The 13,413-nt window shown below is 39.2% G+C and overlaps 2 protein-coding genes across 2 annotated transcripts; one reads left to right on the top strand and one right to left on the bottom strand.

Moving 5' to 3' along the window:
• Positions 1-5,041: 5,041 nt before the first annotated feature.
• mcee (methylmalonyl CoA epimerase) lies at positions 5,042-6,792 on the bottom strand. Its single transcript, XM_030766496.1, has 3 exons — positions 6,765-6,792; positions 5,969-6,315; positions 5,042-5,489 (listed from the first exon to the last, which is right to left on the bottom strand). Exons 1-3 carry the CDS (start codon positions 6,790-6,792, stop codon positions 5,337-5,339), a joined length of 528 nt encoding a protein of 175 aa, XP_030622356.1. The 3' UTR covers positions 5,042-5,336.
• A 282-nt stretch (positions 6,793-7,074) lies between these two features.
• Positions 7,075-11,734, top strand: mphosph10 (M-phase phosphoprotein 10 (U3 small nucleolar ribonucleoprotein)). The gene is made up of 11 exons (XM_030765625.1): positions 7,075-7,160; positions 7,668-8,361; positions 8,600-8,754; positions 8,906-9,077; positions 9,178-9,319; positions 9,700-9,767; positions 9,902-10,039; positions 10,321-10,431; positions 10,569-10,676; positions 10,915-11,142; positions 11,492-11,734. Exons 1-11 carry the CDS (start codon positions 7,075-7,077, stop codon positions 11,642-11,644), a joined length of 2,055 nt encoding a protein of 684 aa, XP_030621485.1. The 3' UTR covers positions 11,645-11,734.
• Positions 11,735-13,413: the final 1,679 nt, after the last annotated feature.

Genomic DNA, 13,413 nt, shown 5'->3' with positions numbered 1-13,413 from the left:
TGCGTCTGCAACTGTTTGTCCTTCAGCACCAGAGCCGCACATAAACCCACTGTAACGAGGGTTCTTTCTGAGCGGGAGGAGGTAGAAGAGGGAGCCGCAGAGCAGTCTGACTGGCTGAGCCAACGGCACGTCTCCACCCTGGAGATACACCCACCTGCAGGGATTACGTTCAAATACCTCGTACACCTTCATAACACAGCTGAGGGTTTTTTTTTCGCTACAGGATAGCCACAATGTTTTCATTTGTTTGTTGGGGGTTTTTTTTCCTCGTTTTTCTCTCTCCTCTCTCTACTTCTCTTCCTCCTATTCTTTGACCCACTGTTTTCAAGGCCACGTTGCAGACTGAAGTATCGAGGAGTGCCTCAGCACACGTCAGTTATATCACTGATGACAGGGGCCTTTTCTGAAAGCAACGAAAGCTTATAGAAACGTCATACCTGGACATGTCACATTTGGAGCTGATGACAGCTGACAAGATTTGATCCTCTCGCTAATATTTCTCATAAATTTTCAAGAGTGCATCGTTCACTGTGTGATTTCGTAACTTTTACAAATACACATCCATCATAAAATGAGAAGAGTCCGCAAGTGATTGATCAAAAGCAAAATAGAACTGTTTGTGGATTATGTGTGTGTATTTGTGTGTGTGTGTGGGGAGGCGGGAGGTCATGTCTGAGCATTGTGTAGGTAACGGAAAACCCAGCTGCTGGAAACCAGTAGCCTCTAAGTGTCTTACTGGGTCCATTACACGCTGTTGGGACTGAGAGACCAGACAGTGCTCTTTCTTCCATGTGCCATGCTCATTCAGACACACAGCACAAATCAGTCATCGGCTGCTACACGCTGCCTCTTTACGATAATAATTATGAACATATAAACACCACGTCCAAATATGAGGAGAGAAGTTGTAGTTTGTCACTGATAATTACAATGTGTTAAATAAAGAATGAGCATTCAAGAGCTGCTAATCATGTGAAGTTGTAGTTGTGGATTATGTTATGTTTTTTTCCTCCCAGAAAACCTCTTTTCTGAAAGATAAAATTTTATTCTGAGACAGCATGGTGCCTTTTCATCAGAACATGGAAAAATCTTTACTAAATCATTTATTGATTTTACAAATACTAAAATGTTTCCCAGTCTCTGAAACATCAAATTGATCTGATCTTCAGATGATCAATATGTCATTGCAGGCTGCTGAACTACCCTATATATACAAGTTTATCATCAACCAATGAAAAGGCTCAATAAGCCCCAATTAAGTAAATAAATAAATAAGACGGGACAATTGATCAACGTTAATTTATCGCAATCGCTTACATAAAGACAGTTGGTCTCAGATAAGAATTGGTCTTTGATATTTACAGTTTAACGACTCGAAAACGGCTTACAAAATGATAAAGTTAAAACACAAAGTGAAGAACTGCGATATCGACGACTCACAACGTTTTAAAGGAACACTTTCACCTAAAGCAGAAAATGAAATCAGTCGGGCACTGATATCATCACCACAACCACGTAGGCTACTGTCAGACGCCCCAGCATCTCTTCTGAAACAAAGTAAGGTCAATATATTCCAATCATGTCCTTCATCCCACACTACCTATAGCTATCTACAGTTGAGAACAGGTATATATTGAGGAAATCACTTAACTGGTTTGAGATGTCTGGTGAATGGAAAGTACTCTATCTCTATTGAGCATAATTTAGGAGACGTCTTGGGGGACAGCGCTGCAGACTATAGGTTTGTTTAAAAAAAAAAAAAAGAAAAAAAAGGACGAGTTTGTTTTAGAGCAATAATGAACCCAATAAAATACAAACAATTTAAAAACTCCAGGGAGAACTTCTGTTTTCTTTCATGGACGAGTGACATAGGCTAACAATGAACATATAACAAAAATTGCGCCGTTAGGTTCGGCACGTATCGCTGTTGTGGTTAACTGCATGTATGTACTGTGTAAGTCTAAATGCAGCTTAGCTTTTAGTGTGCGTTCCAATGCTCTTCTGAATATGCCTTTGAAAATTAGTAATTCCTTACCTCCACGAACGGCGTTGCTGTTACGATTTTCGCATAAATACGGATCCTACGCTACCGATGGTTATCGCGGTTATCTCCCAGTTCTCCAGCCTGGATGCTGTGTGCACTGAGATTGTTAATGAGCCTTGGAAACTGAAGCGAATAGAGGCCAACAGAAAAGAACCCGGGAACATGGATAACGATATAGCCGGAGCATCACTGCAGCTCGTGGTAGATTATTATAAGGGAGCCTGAAGCTTCCGCTATAACCCCACCCTAAACCAAAATACCCCAATAAAAGAGGGAAAAAACAGAACGACACATAGAACAGGACAGCTGCCTCTGAGAAGGATCCTAAACAAAACTGTGTAGTTTGATTTTCTGATGGAACCCTCTCCGAATGCTTTGAGCACATATTTTCATCTGTTCGCGATCTAAATTTACTGCAGTGCTGTCAATAATGATTTCTTGGGTTAAGACTTTTGAATTCAGTCAAAAAGTCTTGATTTCCATTTATGTAGTCTAATGTCGGAAAGCTAAGACACGTAATTCTATACCCTTGCAAAAATATTTGTTTTTCAGTTTATTGATTTACCAGTTTACCCTCCATCGTTGTAATGGCATTATTTGTACATAACATGTGGTTCACTAATTCAGTAATCTAAGCGAGAGACTAAGGTTACAAGCTGATTATTTAACGCTAATGCATCAGTGACTCTCTGATTTACTCAGTGATCATATTTACAGAATGACATGACATAACTCATACAGATTTATTCCATTTTGCCATGAAGCAATAAAACCTCATAATCTCTTCTTCCCCCTGACAGTAGTGAATGAATAGCATAGAGTATTCATATCTGATAAATCAAATTCCATGTGAACTTCATCATAAAGGTCATATAGAAAATTGTTTTACTCAGTGTTTAGCACTGGGTGAACAGCTGAATGAACAGCTATTTTATCTTCACTGCAAACAAATCCTGTTTTTATATTCATATAATCTAGTTGTTGCACATACATTTCACCTTTACAAACAATAATAAATTGTGAGATCGTTAACATATTTCAGAGATCGGTATTTCAGCTTGCTGGTCCTCCATCTAAAGACTGCTCTCCATTTTTTCACTTAGCGCATCCTGCATGTGAGGTCTTAGGGCTTTGAGGAGAATCAATCTGGGCAAACTGAAAGCCTGTTTAATTTGCCAAGAGATTACGGTTATATCATACCCACTATTCACATGTTATTAACTGTGATCATATCCACTCAAAACTGTAGGAAGTCACTTTGCATTTTCTGGAACTGTGATGCGCTTATCAAATAATCTGTTTTCAAGAGGAGAGAAAAAATCAAGAGAACGAAGAAAAGCTATAATGACAAAACATTGATAGAATCAAGGCAGTTTGGTGCACCTCCACGTAAGGCTCAAATAGATGTTTTTAATGCTGAACATATCTTCAAAAACAGGCCTGCAATACAAGAAAGCAACATCGCATGACAATTAAAAGGCCTTTATCTGAGAAATTGTGACTAGCTGGATCCAGAATGTTCTTTCAAAAGAAGATACACAGAACAGGCTGAATAGCAAATTAAATAGCTGGAGAAGTACATCAGGGAAGACAGACATAAGGCTAAACAGAGCTGTTCAAACAACAGCACGACTAAAGACGTCACAAATCCTCAGAGGAAAAGTATATCCTGTATGATGAAGCTTCTTCTTCTTCTTTTTAAACAAATCATTAAAGTATAAATGAAGAAAAAAAACATTTCCCAGTACTGCAGCAACACTACAGATAACATTATGCAGGCTGTTTCACTGTCTACACAATTAAGCAAAACTGCCTTAGGGATACTAAACACTACCCAATTACTGCCTGATTATTTTTGCATTATGTTCAATCCAAGCAGATGTTTGGATTCTGTGAGCTTTAAAGGAGTACCACAAGCTGGGGGCAAGTTTCTACATGGGATGCTGGAACACAAAATGTTAGGACTCCCTAACCACATTTTGTTAGTCTTTCCAAATTTAATCTGAAAAGCCTGCTTGAGTTTATCAATTACTGCATTGTAATTACACAGATTACCTCCCTGCTCAGAACAGACAATATTACTTGGTCCTACATAAAGTCAAACATACTGTGATTTTCTGAATTACTGCAAACAGTCGACCTTTTGCATGACACGTGCGTATGATCATAGTGTCATTCTTTAGCAGAAGGAGGTTTGAGATACAATATCATGCAGAAACAGATTTGACAATTTTTTGCAGACTTTGCTTATTTTGCAGAAGGTTGACAGAATTAAAAATGTCAAAAGCAGTTTAAAACTGAGAAGCATACAAAAAGTCTCGTTATATCAAAATGTCTGCGGGAGTTGGTGAGGGAAAATATTTCCGGTCGCACCTACGAGACCACACATAAAGGCAAAAGCCTGGCTATGAGCATCAATGCTATATCTCCACTCTCTAGTCATGGCCAAAAAGAAACGGATTTGAAGCAGAGGAGAGAAAATAGCACTCTGTCATCTGGCGGAGGAAGTGCCTACAGTGAAGAGATGGAGAGGGGCCAAGCTGTCTCCAAATGACATGGTCGTCTGCCAAAGAAAGATCCAGTTGGCTTATCGCACTGAGTGCCAGATGAGAAGGCCTCTATGATTAAATTCATCTTTTGTAATCACAGCTTTATGGCTCTGGTATGTCACTTCATACTGTACGGGGAAAAGCTTGTCAAACCACTCTGATAACACAAACGTATATTCAGATAATAAGGAGAATATGAGCACGGAAACTGTATTTGGATGTTGCTGACTATTATATTGGAGCATATATATATTTTTAAACATATATGAAGCCTGGAAGTATTTCAAGATTTCAGTTTGGGAAACAAAGAAGGTTGGAAGCATTCAGTTACATTCTATACTAAAAAAATGTGACACTCAAAACATTCCTGGCAAGAAAGGAGGGGTATTCTTTACATTAATATAGACATAAAATATGTTTGCAAAACTTTTGAACAAACAAATCAACCTCCTTCACACCACAAAATGAATACATCTATGTTTTTGTTGTAAAGGCCACAAAAACATTTTATTTATTTACAGAAGAATGAAGTAGGAATTGTGATCATTTATGAGGCAAAAAAATCCATCAGCGCATAATTACATGAATACTATACATAACTAATAATGCACAGGATAAAACTAGCAAATATTGTTCTGGGCCCTCCACCTTCAGTATATCTGAAGGATGTCAGTCTTCTCTGATGTCACTGACAGTGGAATCACTCCTTGGTGAGGGTCTACCATTCACGGCATCCTGGAATTCTAGGCCTGCTCCAGCTCCACAAGAACACCATCACAATCTTTAGGGTGAAGAAACATCACAGGTTTCCCATGTGCCCCTATCCGTGGTTCTGGAGAGAGAGTTCTGATTTTTCTGGCCTTTAAATCAACTATCGCTGCATTGATATCATCCACCTAGATAGACAGACAGGGAGATAGATGATAGATAGATAGACAGATAGATAGATAGATAGATAGATAGATAGATAGAAAATTAAATAAATAAATGAGATACTTCACATTACATATTAAAATATAAAGATATTAAAATGTGTCTAATTTCTAATATTTGTTATTCAACATGAATAGCAAGGTTTGGAATAACAGAATTTGGAAATGAAGACAGAGGTAGTTCTAGGTCATTAAGAAATATGAAGGGGTCAGATGATTATACAAAATGGGAGGATGGTTCAGAAGTTTGGGGTTCTATTTAGGAAACAAGTGGAGCCCTAGAAACCACTTAGTAAAAACATGACAGGTTCTGACACAAATATTTCTGATCCAGTCAATATACCAGCAGGTTCTGAATAATGATTTCTGTTCCAGTAGCCACAGGCAATAACAACAGACCTAGATGAAGCAAAAGGAATCATTTTAAAACAGAAGAACTTTACCTCGATGCAAATGTGATGCATGCCCCCGGATTTGTTCTTCTGAAGGAAACCAGATATGGGGCTCTTTTCTCCCAATGGATGGAGAAGCTCCAGCTTAGTGTTGCCCAGCTCCACAAACACGGTGTAGACACCGTGTTCTGGGAGGGGCACAGTTTCGCTCACTTTGGCCCCGAGCACATCGCGGTACAGAGCTGTGGCTTTCTCCAAGTCCGGAACAGCTATCGCTACGTGATTCAGTTTACCCAGATTCCACACGGACCCCGGGACCCCCTGACGAAGGGGTACAGATGATGACATTGCTCTTACTGAGGGCAAAGTGTGGCGAACACACTTTGTCAGATTTGTCGCTGAGAGAAAAAAAAAATACTGATGTTGTAATTTAATGCAAAATATCATTCGGCTCATTTTAATCAGAAGTGACAACTGATTGCACCAAATCAAAAGTTCTAAAAGTAACTTTCAGTTTACATTAAACTCTATGTGCAACTGACTCTATTTCTACATGCATGTACATATTGTATTTGTAGCGTATTTACGCTGGGGAAAAAGAAAAAAAAACAACAAAAAAACAAAAAACAGCGACATAATGTGAGAAGCACACTGTTTACCAATATATCCAAAACTTGAATATTCCCTCTTACAAATAGCGAACAAGTGGGGAAACTATTTACCTTGATCGGTACAAATATCAATCCAGTTTATACATACATGTAAAAACTGATATCACTATATAGATAATTCCGGCGATTTTATTATTTTAATCAGTTTCATTCAAAGTAGCCTAAATGTTATTTACCTGCAACCTTCAGCAAGGAGGCCGCCATCTTTAAAACATTTTAAATAACTTTATTTACAAGACTTTATTTAGTTTTGTAATCTAACGTGGGTGGGAAAGACCGTAAAAACACGCATGCATAAAACACACATGTATCATTGCTCCCCTTTATTGGTTCATTATCTTATTTACCCATATTTAATTTTTACGACGTTTATTGAGTATTCCGTTTCCAAAATGAGGTACGTGGAACGGTTTATCGTCGAGCCGTCCGTGTTTTCAGGGGAACGTATTTATTTGCTGCACACACGCTCCCATGTGAGAAAACACGATGGCGACTGGAGATACAAGTAACACGTTGAAACATTGTTTAGAGCTGTTGAACTCTAACACGGCGCACCCAGAGCGATTTTTAAGGTATGTAAGATGTTCGATCACGAATTCTCATCGTTTAGTGGTACTGACCAATGTTTCTCGCTTTCGCATATCAGTGAGATCGAGCTGTGCAACCGAGGTTAGCTAGACAACGAAGCCGAGTACTGATCATTTTCCCTAAACTGGTTAACAAAAATGTTGACAGATTTGTTGAAACGCTTAAAACTGATAGTTGACCAAGTCAGTTAACGTCATACACTTGAACAGTCCCTGGAGTTAAAATGTCTCTGATGTAAATTACAGAAACTAGCGTTGCCGACACATGACATCTTTACTCAGCTATATTAATATTATTACATTTTTTAAACATCGTGCCAGTCGTAGTAATGCTCGACTTTAACCTGCTTCAGACTTAATCTTGTTCTGCCAAACGGAACTCACAACAGTCACAGTAAATGCAGCCGTATAGTGTTATGAAGATATGTTACTGAAACACACGAGACACCAATTAATACCCAATTTTACTTATTCGTATTCCCAAAATTGCAGTCTTCAGGATGCCTTGGCAGCAGACTTCACCTCTCTCACTAAGACGTTGTACGATCTACACAAAGCTCAAGAGCCCGCTAGCGCCAAGGGAAGCCCGCTGGAGCAGCTCGTGATCGAGAACTTTGACGAGGAGCAGATATGGCAGGAGCTCGAGCTTCAGAATGACGCGTTGCTCGGTTACTTTGAAAAGGCTGTCAAGGAGGTCGTCGATGATGAATCGTTAGATGTTAGTGAAGAAGAGAAGGAGGTGGAGGAGGAAAACGAAGGAGGTGAGGAAAACGGTGAGGAGGAGGATGAGGAGGGAGAAATCGGTGAAGATATGGAAGAGGGGGACGAAGAGGATGAGCATGATGAAGAGGGAGACGAGGCTGGGGCTGCTGATGCTGCATTGGACGAGGACGACAGATCTTCTGGGGAAGATTCAGATGTAGACTTTGATGTTGATGCATTAGAAAAACAAACAAAGCAACAGAAAGGAAAAGCAAGTAAAGGGCCAAAATCTAAGGGAACTGTATCAGAGGTGGATGACAGGTTTTTTAAACTGTCAGAAATGGAGGCTTTTCTAGATGACATGGACAAAAGGGAAGGGAGAGGAGATGAGGACGATGAAGAAATTGACTACTTTCAGGACATGCCATCGGACGAGGAAGAACAAGCCCTTGATAAGATTATTGCCTCAAAAAGTCAGAAAAAGGTAAAAATACATAAGTCAGCTAAATCATTTAAAACCCCAAGCAAAATGGAAAAAGTATTATAATCTAAAATACATTTGAAGATATGAGAACTATGCACTATGGGGAATCTTTTTGTTTTTTATTGTATGCCAAACTGTCTAAAACAAATATCAGTAATTTATGAATGTACTGAGATTAAACAATTATTTCCTGTGTAACTTTTAAATAGCATGAGATGCCTGTCTTCTTTTTTTATAGCTTAAAAGTTCAAGAAATCTGAAATATAAAGACTACTTTGATTCTGTGGAGGGAGAACTCACAGAGAAAGACCTTGAAGAGGAAGATGAATTGGATGCTGAGGAAGAGGAGGGAGGAGAAAGTGAATTAGATGAGGAGGATTTCGATGCAGAGGAGTAAGACACATCTCTTATGATATCTCTGCAGTAGAGTTTATCCTGTTATCCCTGCTGGCGTTAGTAGTTTTATTTGACTTTTTCTGTTGTGTCTTGTAGTTGTCTTGTGGTAGTTTGGAATGGCCATATTTCCATGTCCCTTTCCTTGTAGGGGGGATCCAGATGACATAGAGGGCCATAAAGCAAGAGATGCTCTGAGAAGGGTTACATTCGATCTACCAGAAGACAGCGAGGGAGAGGATTTGGAGGAAATTTTTGGCGGCAAATCCAAAAATGCGTCCAATGTCGAGAACAAGTCACCATTTGAGAAACGACAGGAAAAGGTGCACCATCCAGTCCCCTCTGAGTGAAAGAGACTTTCACATCTTGAGGGGGGGGGGAAGCAATGCTCAGTATTGTAATGTCATATTTTACCGTTCACAGATGGCTGAGAAGATAGATAAGTTAGAGAAGGACGCATTGGCAGAGAAACCGTGGCAGTTGACAGGAGAAGTCACCGCACAGACTCGGCCAGAGAACAGCATGTTGGAGCAGGATGTGACTTTTGACCAGGCTTCTCGGATGGGTGAGTCCTCGTGAGGCAGAAGGCATTTCTGAGCGTGTTGAACCTGGTTACGGATGTAAGTGGTAAATCCAAGGCAAAGGCATGGGTGTCATATTAAAATGGCCAGCACACCAAATTATTACTCTTTTTTTTAATTTTTTTTTTATTTGTACTTTTACTTGACTTTTACGTGTGCATGTCTTTGGTGTTCTGCTTTCCCCATGGTCCACTGGAACGTTGTCCAGTGAATTCACGATAATGCCAATTAAATGTAGAACATCTCTATATAAACTGATGTTACATTTATTTATAATTATTATTATGGCTGAATTTTTCTGTTTTGTATGTCAGAGCATCATTTGCATGGCTTTTAATTATTATTTTAATTTTTCTTTTAAAAGCTCCTGCTGTCACTGAAGAGACAACTTTGCAGCTTGAGGAAATAATCAAACAGAGAATTAAAGATCAGGTTGGTACTATGAGCCTGTTTGCTGCCAGAACTAGACTGCATAACTATGCTTGTAAATACATGGAAAAAACAGTCATATAAATAAGTAATGTTTTGTTGTGAGGTTTACTGGTTTATTTGTTGCTCTGTCCAAGGCATGGGACGATGTGGTACGGAAGGAGAAACCCAAAGAGGAGGTGTTTGAGTATAAGAAACGATTGACTCTGGACCATGAGAAGAGCAAACTGAGTCTGGCAGAGGTGTATGAACAAGAGTACCTTAAACAGACACAGGTAAGCCTAACCATCTGCCTCATTTACAACAATAAAAGAACAAGATTCACTAAATAATATTATTCATTCATTTATCTGAGTTATTTCAGTACATCAACATTGCTGTAAGAAACATCTAGAGTATTTGCTTCTTAACTCTGGCTTAGGGCTTAGTTGTTGATACCCAAATGTAGCTGTAAAAAATGTGGTAGCTGAAAACTTTAAAGTCAGGTGAGACTAGTTATATAAGTGACATTAATGTTATATTTACATATTTCATACATGTTTCTTTTGGGTTTCAGCAAAAAACTGAGGAGGAGGAGAATCCAGCTCATGTTGAAATCCAAAAGCTCATGGATTCTCTCTTTCTTAAACTGGATGCACTTTCTAACTTCCATTTCACACCTAAACCAGTAAGTGTGCCTAGTCTATCACGGAGTTGTTTGTCTCATAAAGATTACAACCTCACCAAAACTTGATTCAGATATGATTTCAGCAGTAGAGATGTATGGTGTTCCAATGCTTTCTTTCAATCTTTGCCCATTCATAGCCTGTTGCTGAGGTGAAAGTTGTTTCTAATCTGCCGTCGATTACCATGGAGGAAGTGGCCCCAGTCAGTGTCAGTGATGGTACACTCCTAGCACCCGAGGAGATAAAGGTTTGTCCACATTTAAGTCCAGCAGTTCCTCCAAGTCAAACAAAGCACAGAAACATTTTTTCCCCTCATACTTAAGCAAAGAGAAGATTGGAGATGGTATCAGAGAAGAGTTACAATGAAGATAATTTTTCTGCTAATGCTTCTTAACCCACAATCTAAATGGAGTTTCAGTCAAGGTTGCCTGTTGCCATGGTTATTCACTGTTAGTAATGGCTCAGCTGACTGGTCTTTCCCACAGGAAAAGAACAAGGCAGGCGACGTGTTGGGTGACTCTGAGAAAACGGCTACAGACAAGAAACGAGAGAGACGCAAGAAGAAGAAACTGAAACGTATTAAGATTCAGGAGCGGGAAAAACGACAGAAACTCAAGCAAACAGCAAAATCTGGAGAGAACAAAAAAACTAAAGAAGAGGTGGCAGACACCATAAAGAAACTCACCAAAGGAGGCAAAGCAAAAGTACTCACGGTCAGTACTGCGGTAATTTCTGTCTTAATCAGGGTGGTCACTTAGAAAAAAAAACCCCAAGAAAATGAAGTTCAGTGTGGTTTAATTGTGCTTGACATGTTATATAAATACCTGCTTTTTGCGTGTAAATCAAACGGATGTCCATTGCGACACATCGATTCTTAGCTGTCCAGGCTAATACTTCATGCCCAAGCAGCCTGAAAATCATGTTAGAGATATTTAAGACTAAACCAATCCTACGCAGATCGTGGTGCTGCCCCCAAACGCACATGCTCAGTTATTGTTTTAGAAAGATCTGATTGTATAACTGTAAATGTCTTTTTTTTTTTTCCTGGGTCCTCTCTGACAGGATGATGGGATGGATAAAGCTCTTCGTTCATCTCAGGCTTTCTTCTCTCAACTACAAGACCAAGTAAAGAGCCAAATTAAAGGCTCCAAAGACCAGACAGCCAAGAAGAAGACAAAACAGAAAGAGGTGTCAGCCAGCAAATTGAAATTGTAACATTCAGACATGGTTCTAAAATGTATTGTACAGTGTCCCTTTTTGTAAGTGACAGTTTGTTAAAAATCAGTGTTTTCATGTCAGCTTATGTCATTTGAATTAAAATTCAAACCACCTGTTTACAGATGTGTCTGAGATTTTTGTTTTGCAGTTTGTAAAATTATGCAACTTTTGAGTTTGTTTCTCATGCCCTACTGTTATGAGACAACCTTGCCACCAGAGGGAGCCAGTGAGATAGCTAATCATAGTTATTTGTCCTAACTACCCATAACTTTACTCTACATAGAGAGATTTCAAGAAGTAGTGAGAGTTAATGACAAGTGAACTCACAGCTGTTCAGCATGAAAGAGTCTTATAAAAAAAAAACCTCACACAAACTCAAACACATCAGATGTATTTTTATTTGCATTTAATCTTGAGCATCACATCTTACATATGCAGCCTTAATCTGAGACTCCTCAGGGCCAATGGTGGTGGGTGGTGCACATCATTGCCATTAAACATCAGACTTAACAAAGGGCTTTGGAATCAGGTAGGAGTTCCGTGATTGCAGTTCAGAGCGCGTTGTAACTAAGAGGTGATGCAAGCGTGTTTTAAAACCAGAGGAGACGGAACAGGTGTGACTGTCACTCAAATCCACCCATTCCTTTAAGAAAAAGAAGGCACAGGGGGATTTTAAACCTTGTTCCTAATTTTAACTTGTTTGCATAACTGTATAAATATCTGCTGCTGTTTTCAAATCGACATGTGTGGGAACACAAGCACGACTATCATACCCTCACAGCACGTGGTAAATCTCCGCTCTGAGTCAGTGGTAAACAGTTAAAAAAAAACAAACAAACACTCTGTATTAAGTACAACTCATTAAAAGATAAGTACCATATTTATGATTAGTTCATTAAAAATCAATAGAAGAAGTAAAAACCAAAAGAAGACCTGTACGTTCATTAACGAAAGACTGAAAACATACTCCTAATCTTAAGTCTCAAATCTATTATCATATCATTGTTTTAAAGGGAGGGCTACATATCTCAAAATCAGAAAAAAATGTAATTATCCAGTTTCAGGAGATAAGGACTGCGTGACAGGATATAAAGTAAAGGAAAAGAGGTAAAAGGAGGTCATATTATTCAAACTACCTCTTAAATTGTAAAAAAAAAAAAAATCATTGGGCACTTTTTATTTACCAGCATACCTGGGCTGAGCGATGTTATTGCTTAATGATCAAACCAGCAATTGCCTCTCAAGTGAAAACCCAGCCAATGAGGGATATGCTAGTGTGTAAAACACAGCCGGTGATTACCAGCAGGCCCCTCAGGATACCAATAATTCCACTGTCGTGTCAAGTCAGCCCGCTGACTGTGTGACTGTTCAGCCTTGCTCTGTTATGTCTTGGAAAAATAAAGTGAAAGAGAGGACAGTGATGTCAAAGACAAGGCAACGGAACCCTGCATGGGACTCCAAAAAATCAGCTTCTGCTCCCATACAGTGGAAACTTCCTCACCAATGTCTTCAGCTCTTTTTCAGTGCCTAAAGTTCCTAGGCCTAAGTAGGACAGGGAGCAGTCAGACAGGAATCCAGCCCGTCTGTCTCACGGTCCTTTATTTAAAGCACAGCCTCCACTTACAGGAGCGGTAATGCGGAAAACCCTGTCACCTCCCACATCAAGTCTTCACTATTTTGGTTGTTAGTCATTTTAATATATTTATCTAATATTACGCCTTTCCAGAAGGACTCTTTTAAGAACTGAAATTAATCTATACATTTTA

The sequence above is a fragment of the Chanos chanos genome, chromosome 2, assembly GCF_902362185.1.
Source record: "Chanos chanos chromosome 2, fChaCha1.1, whole genome shotgun sequence".
In the NCBI taxonomy this organism is placed as follows: domain Eukaryota; kingdom Metazoa; phylum Chordata; class Actinopteri; order Gonorynchiformes; family Chanidae; genus Chanos; species Chanos chanos.
The sequence above is the reverse complement of the archived record's forward strand: the minus strand, read 5'-3'. Positions and strand labels throughout refer to the sequence as shown.

Coding starts and splice junctions, on each gene's coding strand:
- mphosph10 (XM_030765625.1), top strand. CDS start 7,075: ATGGCGACTGGAGATACAAGTAACACGTTGAAACATTGTTTAGAGCTG. Junction 8,755..8,905: donor GAGGATTTCGATGCAGAGGA/GTAAGACACATC, acceptor CTTTCCTTGTAG/GGGGGATCCAGATGACATAG. Junction 10,677..10,914: donor TAGCACCCGAGGAGATAAAG/GTTTGTCCACAT, acceptor TCTTTCCCACAG/GAAAAGAACAAGGCAGGCGA.
- mcee (XM_030766496.1), bottom strand. CDS start 6,792: ATGGCGGCCTCCTTGCTGAAGGTTGCAG. Junction 6,316..6,764: donor CTCCTTGCTGAAGGTTGCAG/GTAAATAACATT, acceptor TTTTTCTCTCAG/CGACAAATCTGACAAAGTGT. Junction 5,490..5,968: donor TGCATCACATTTGCATCGAG/GTAAAGTTCTTC, acceptor CTGTCTATCTAG/GTGGATGATATCAATGCAGC.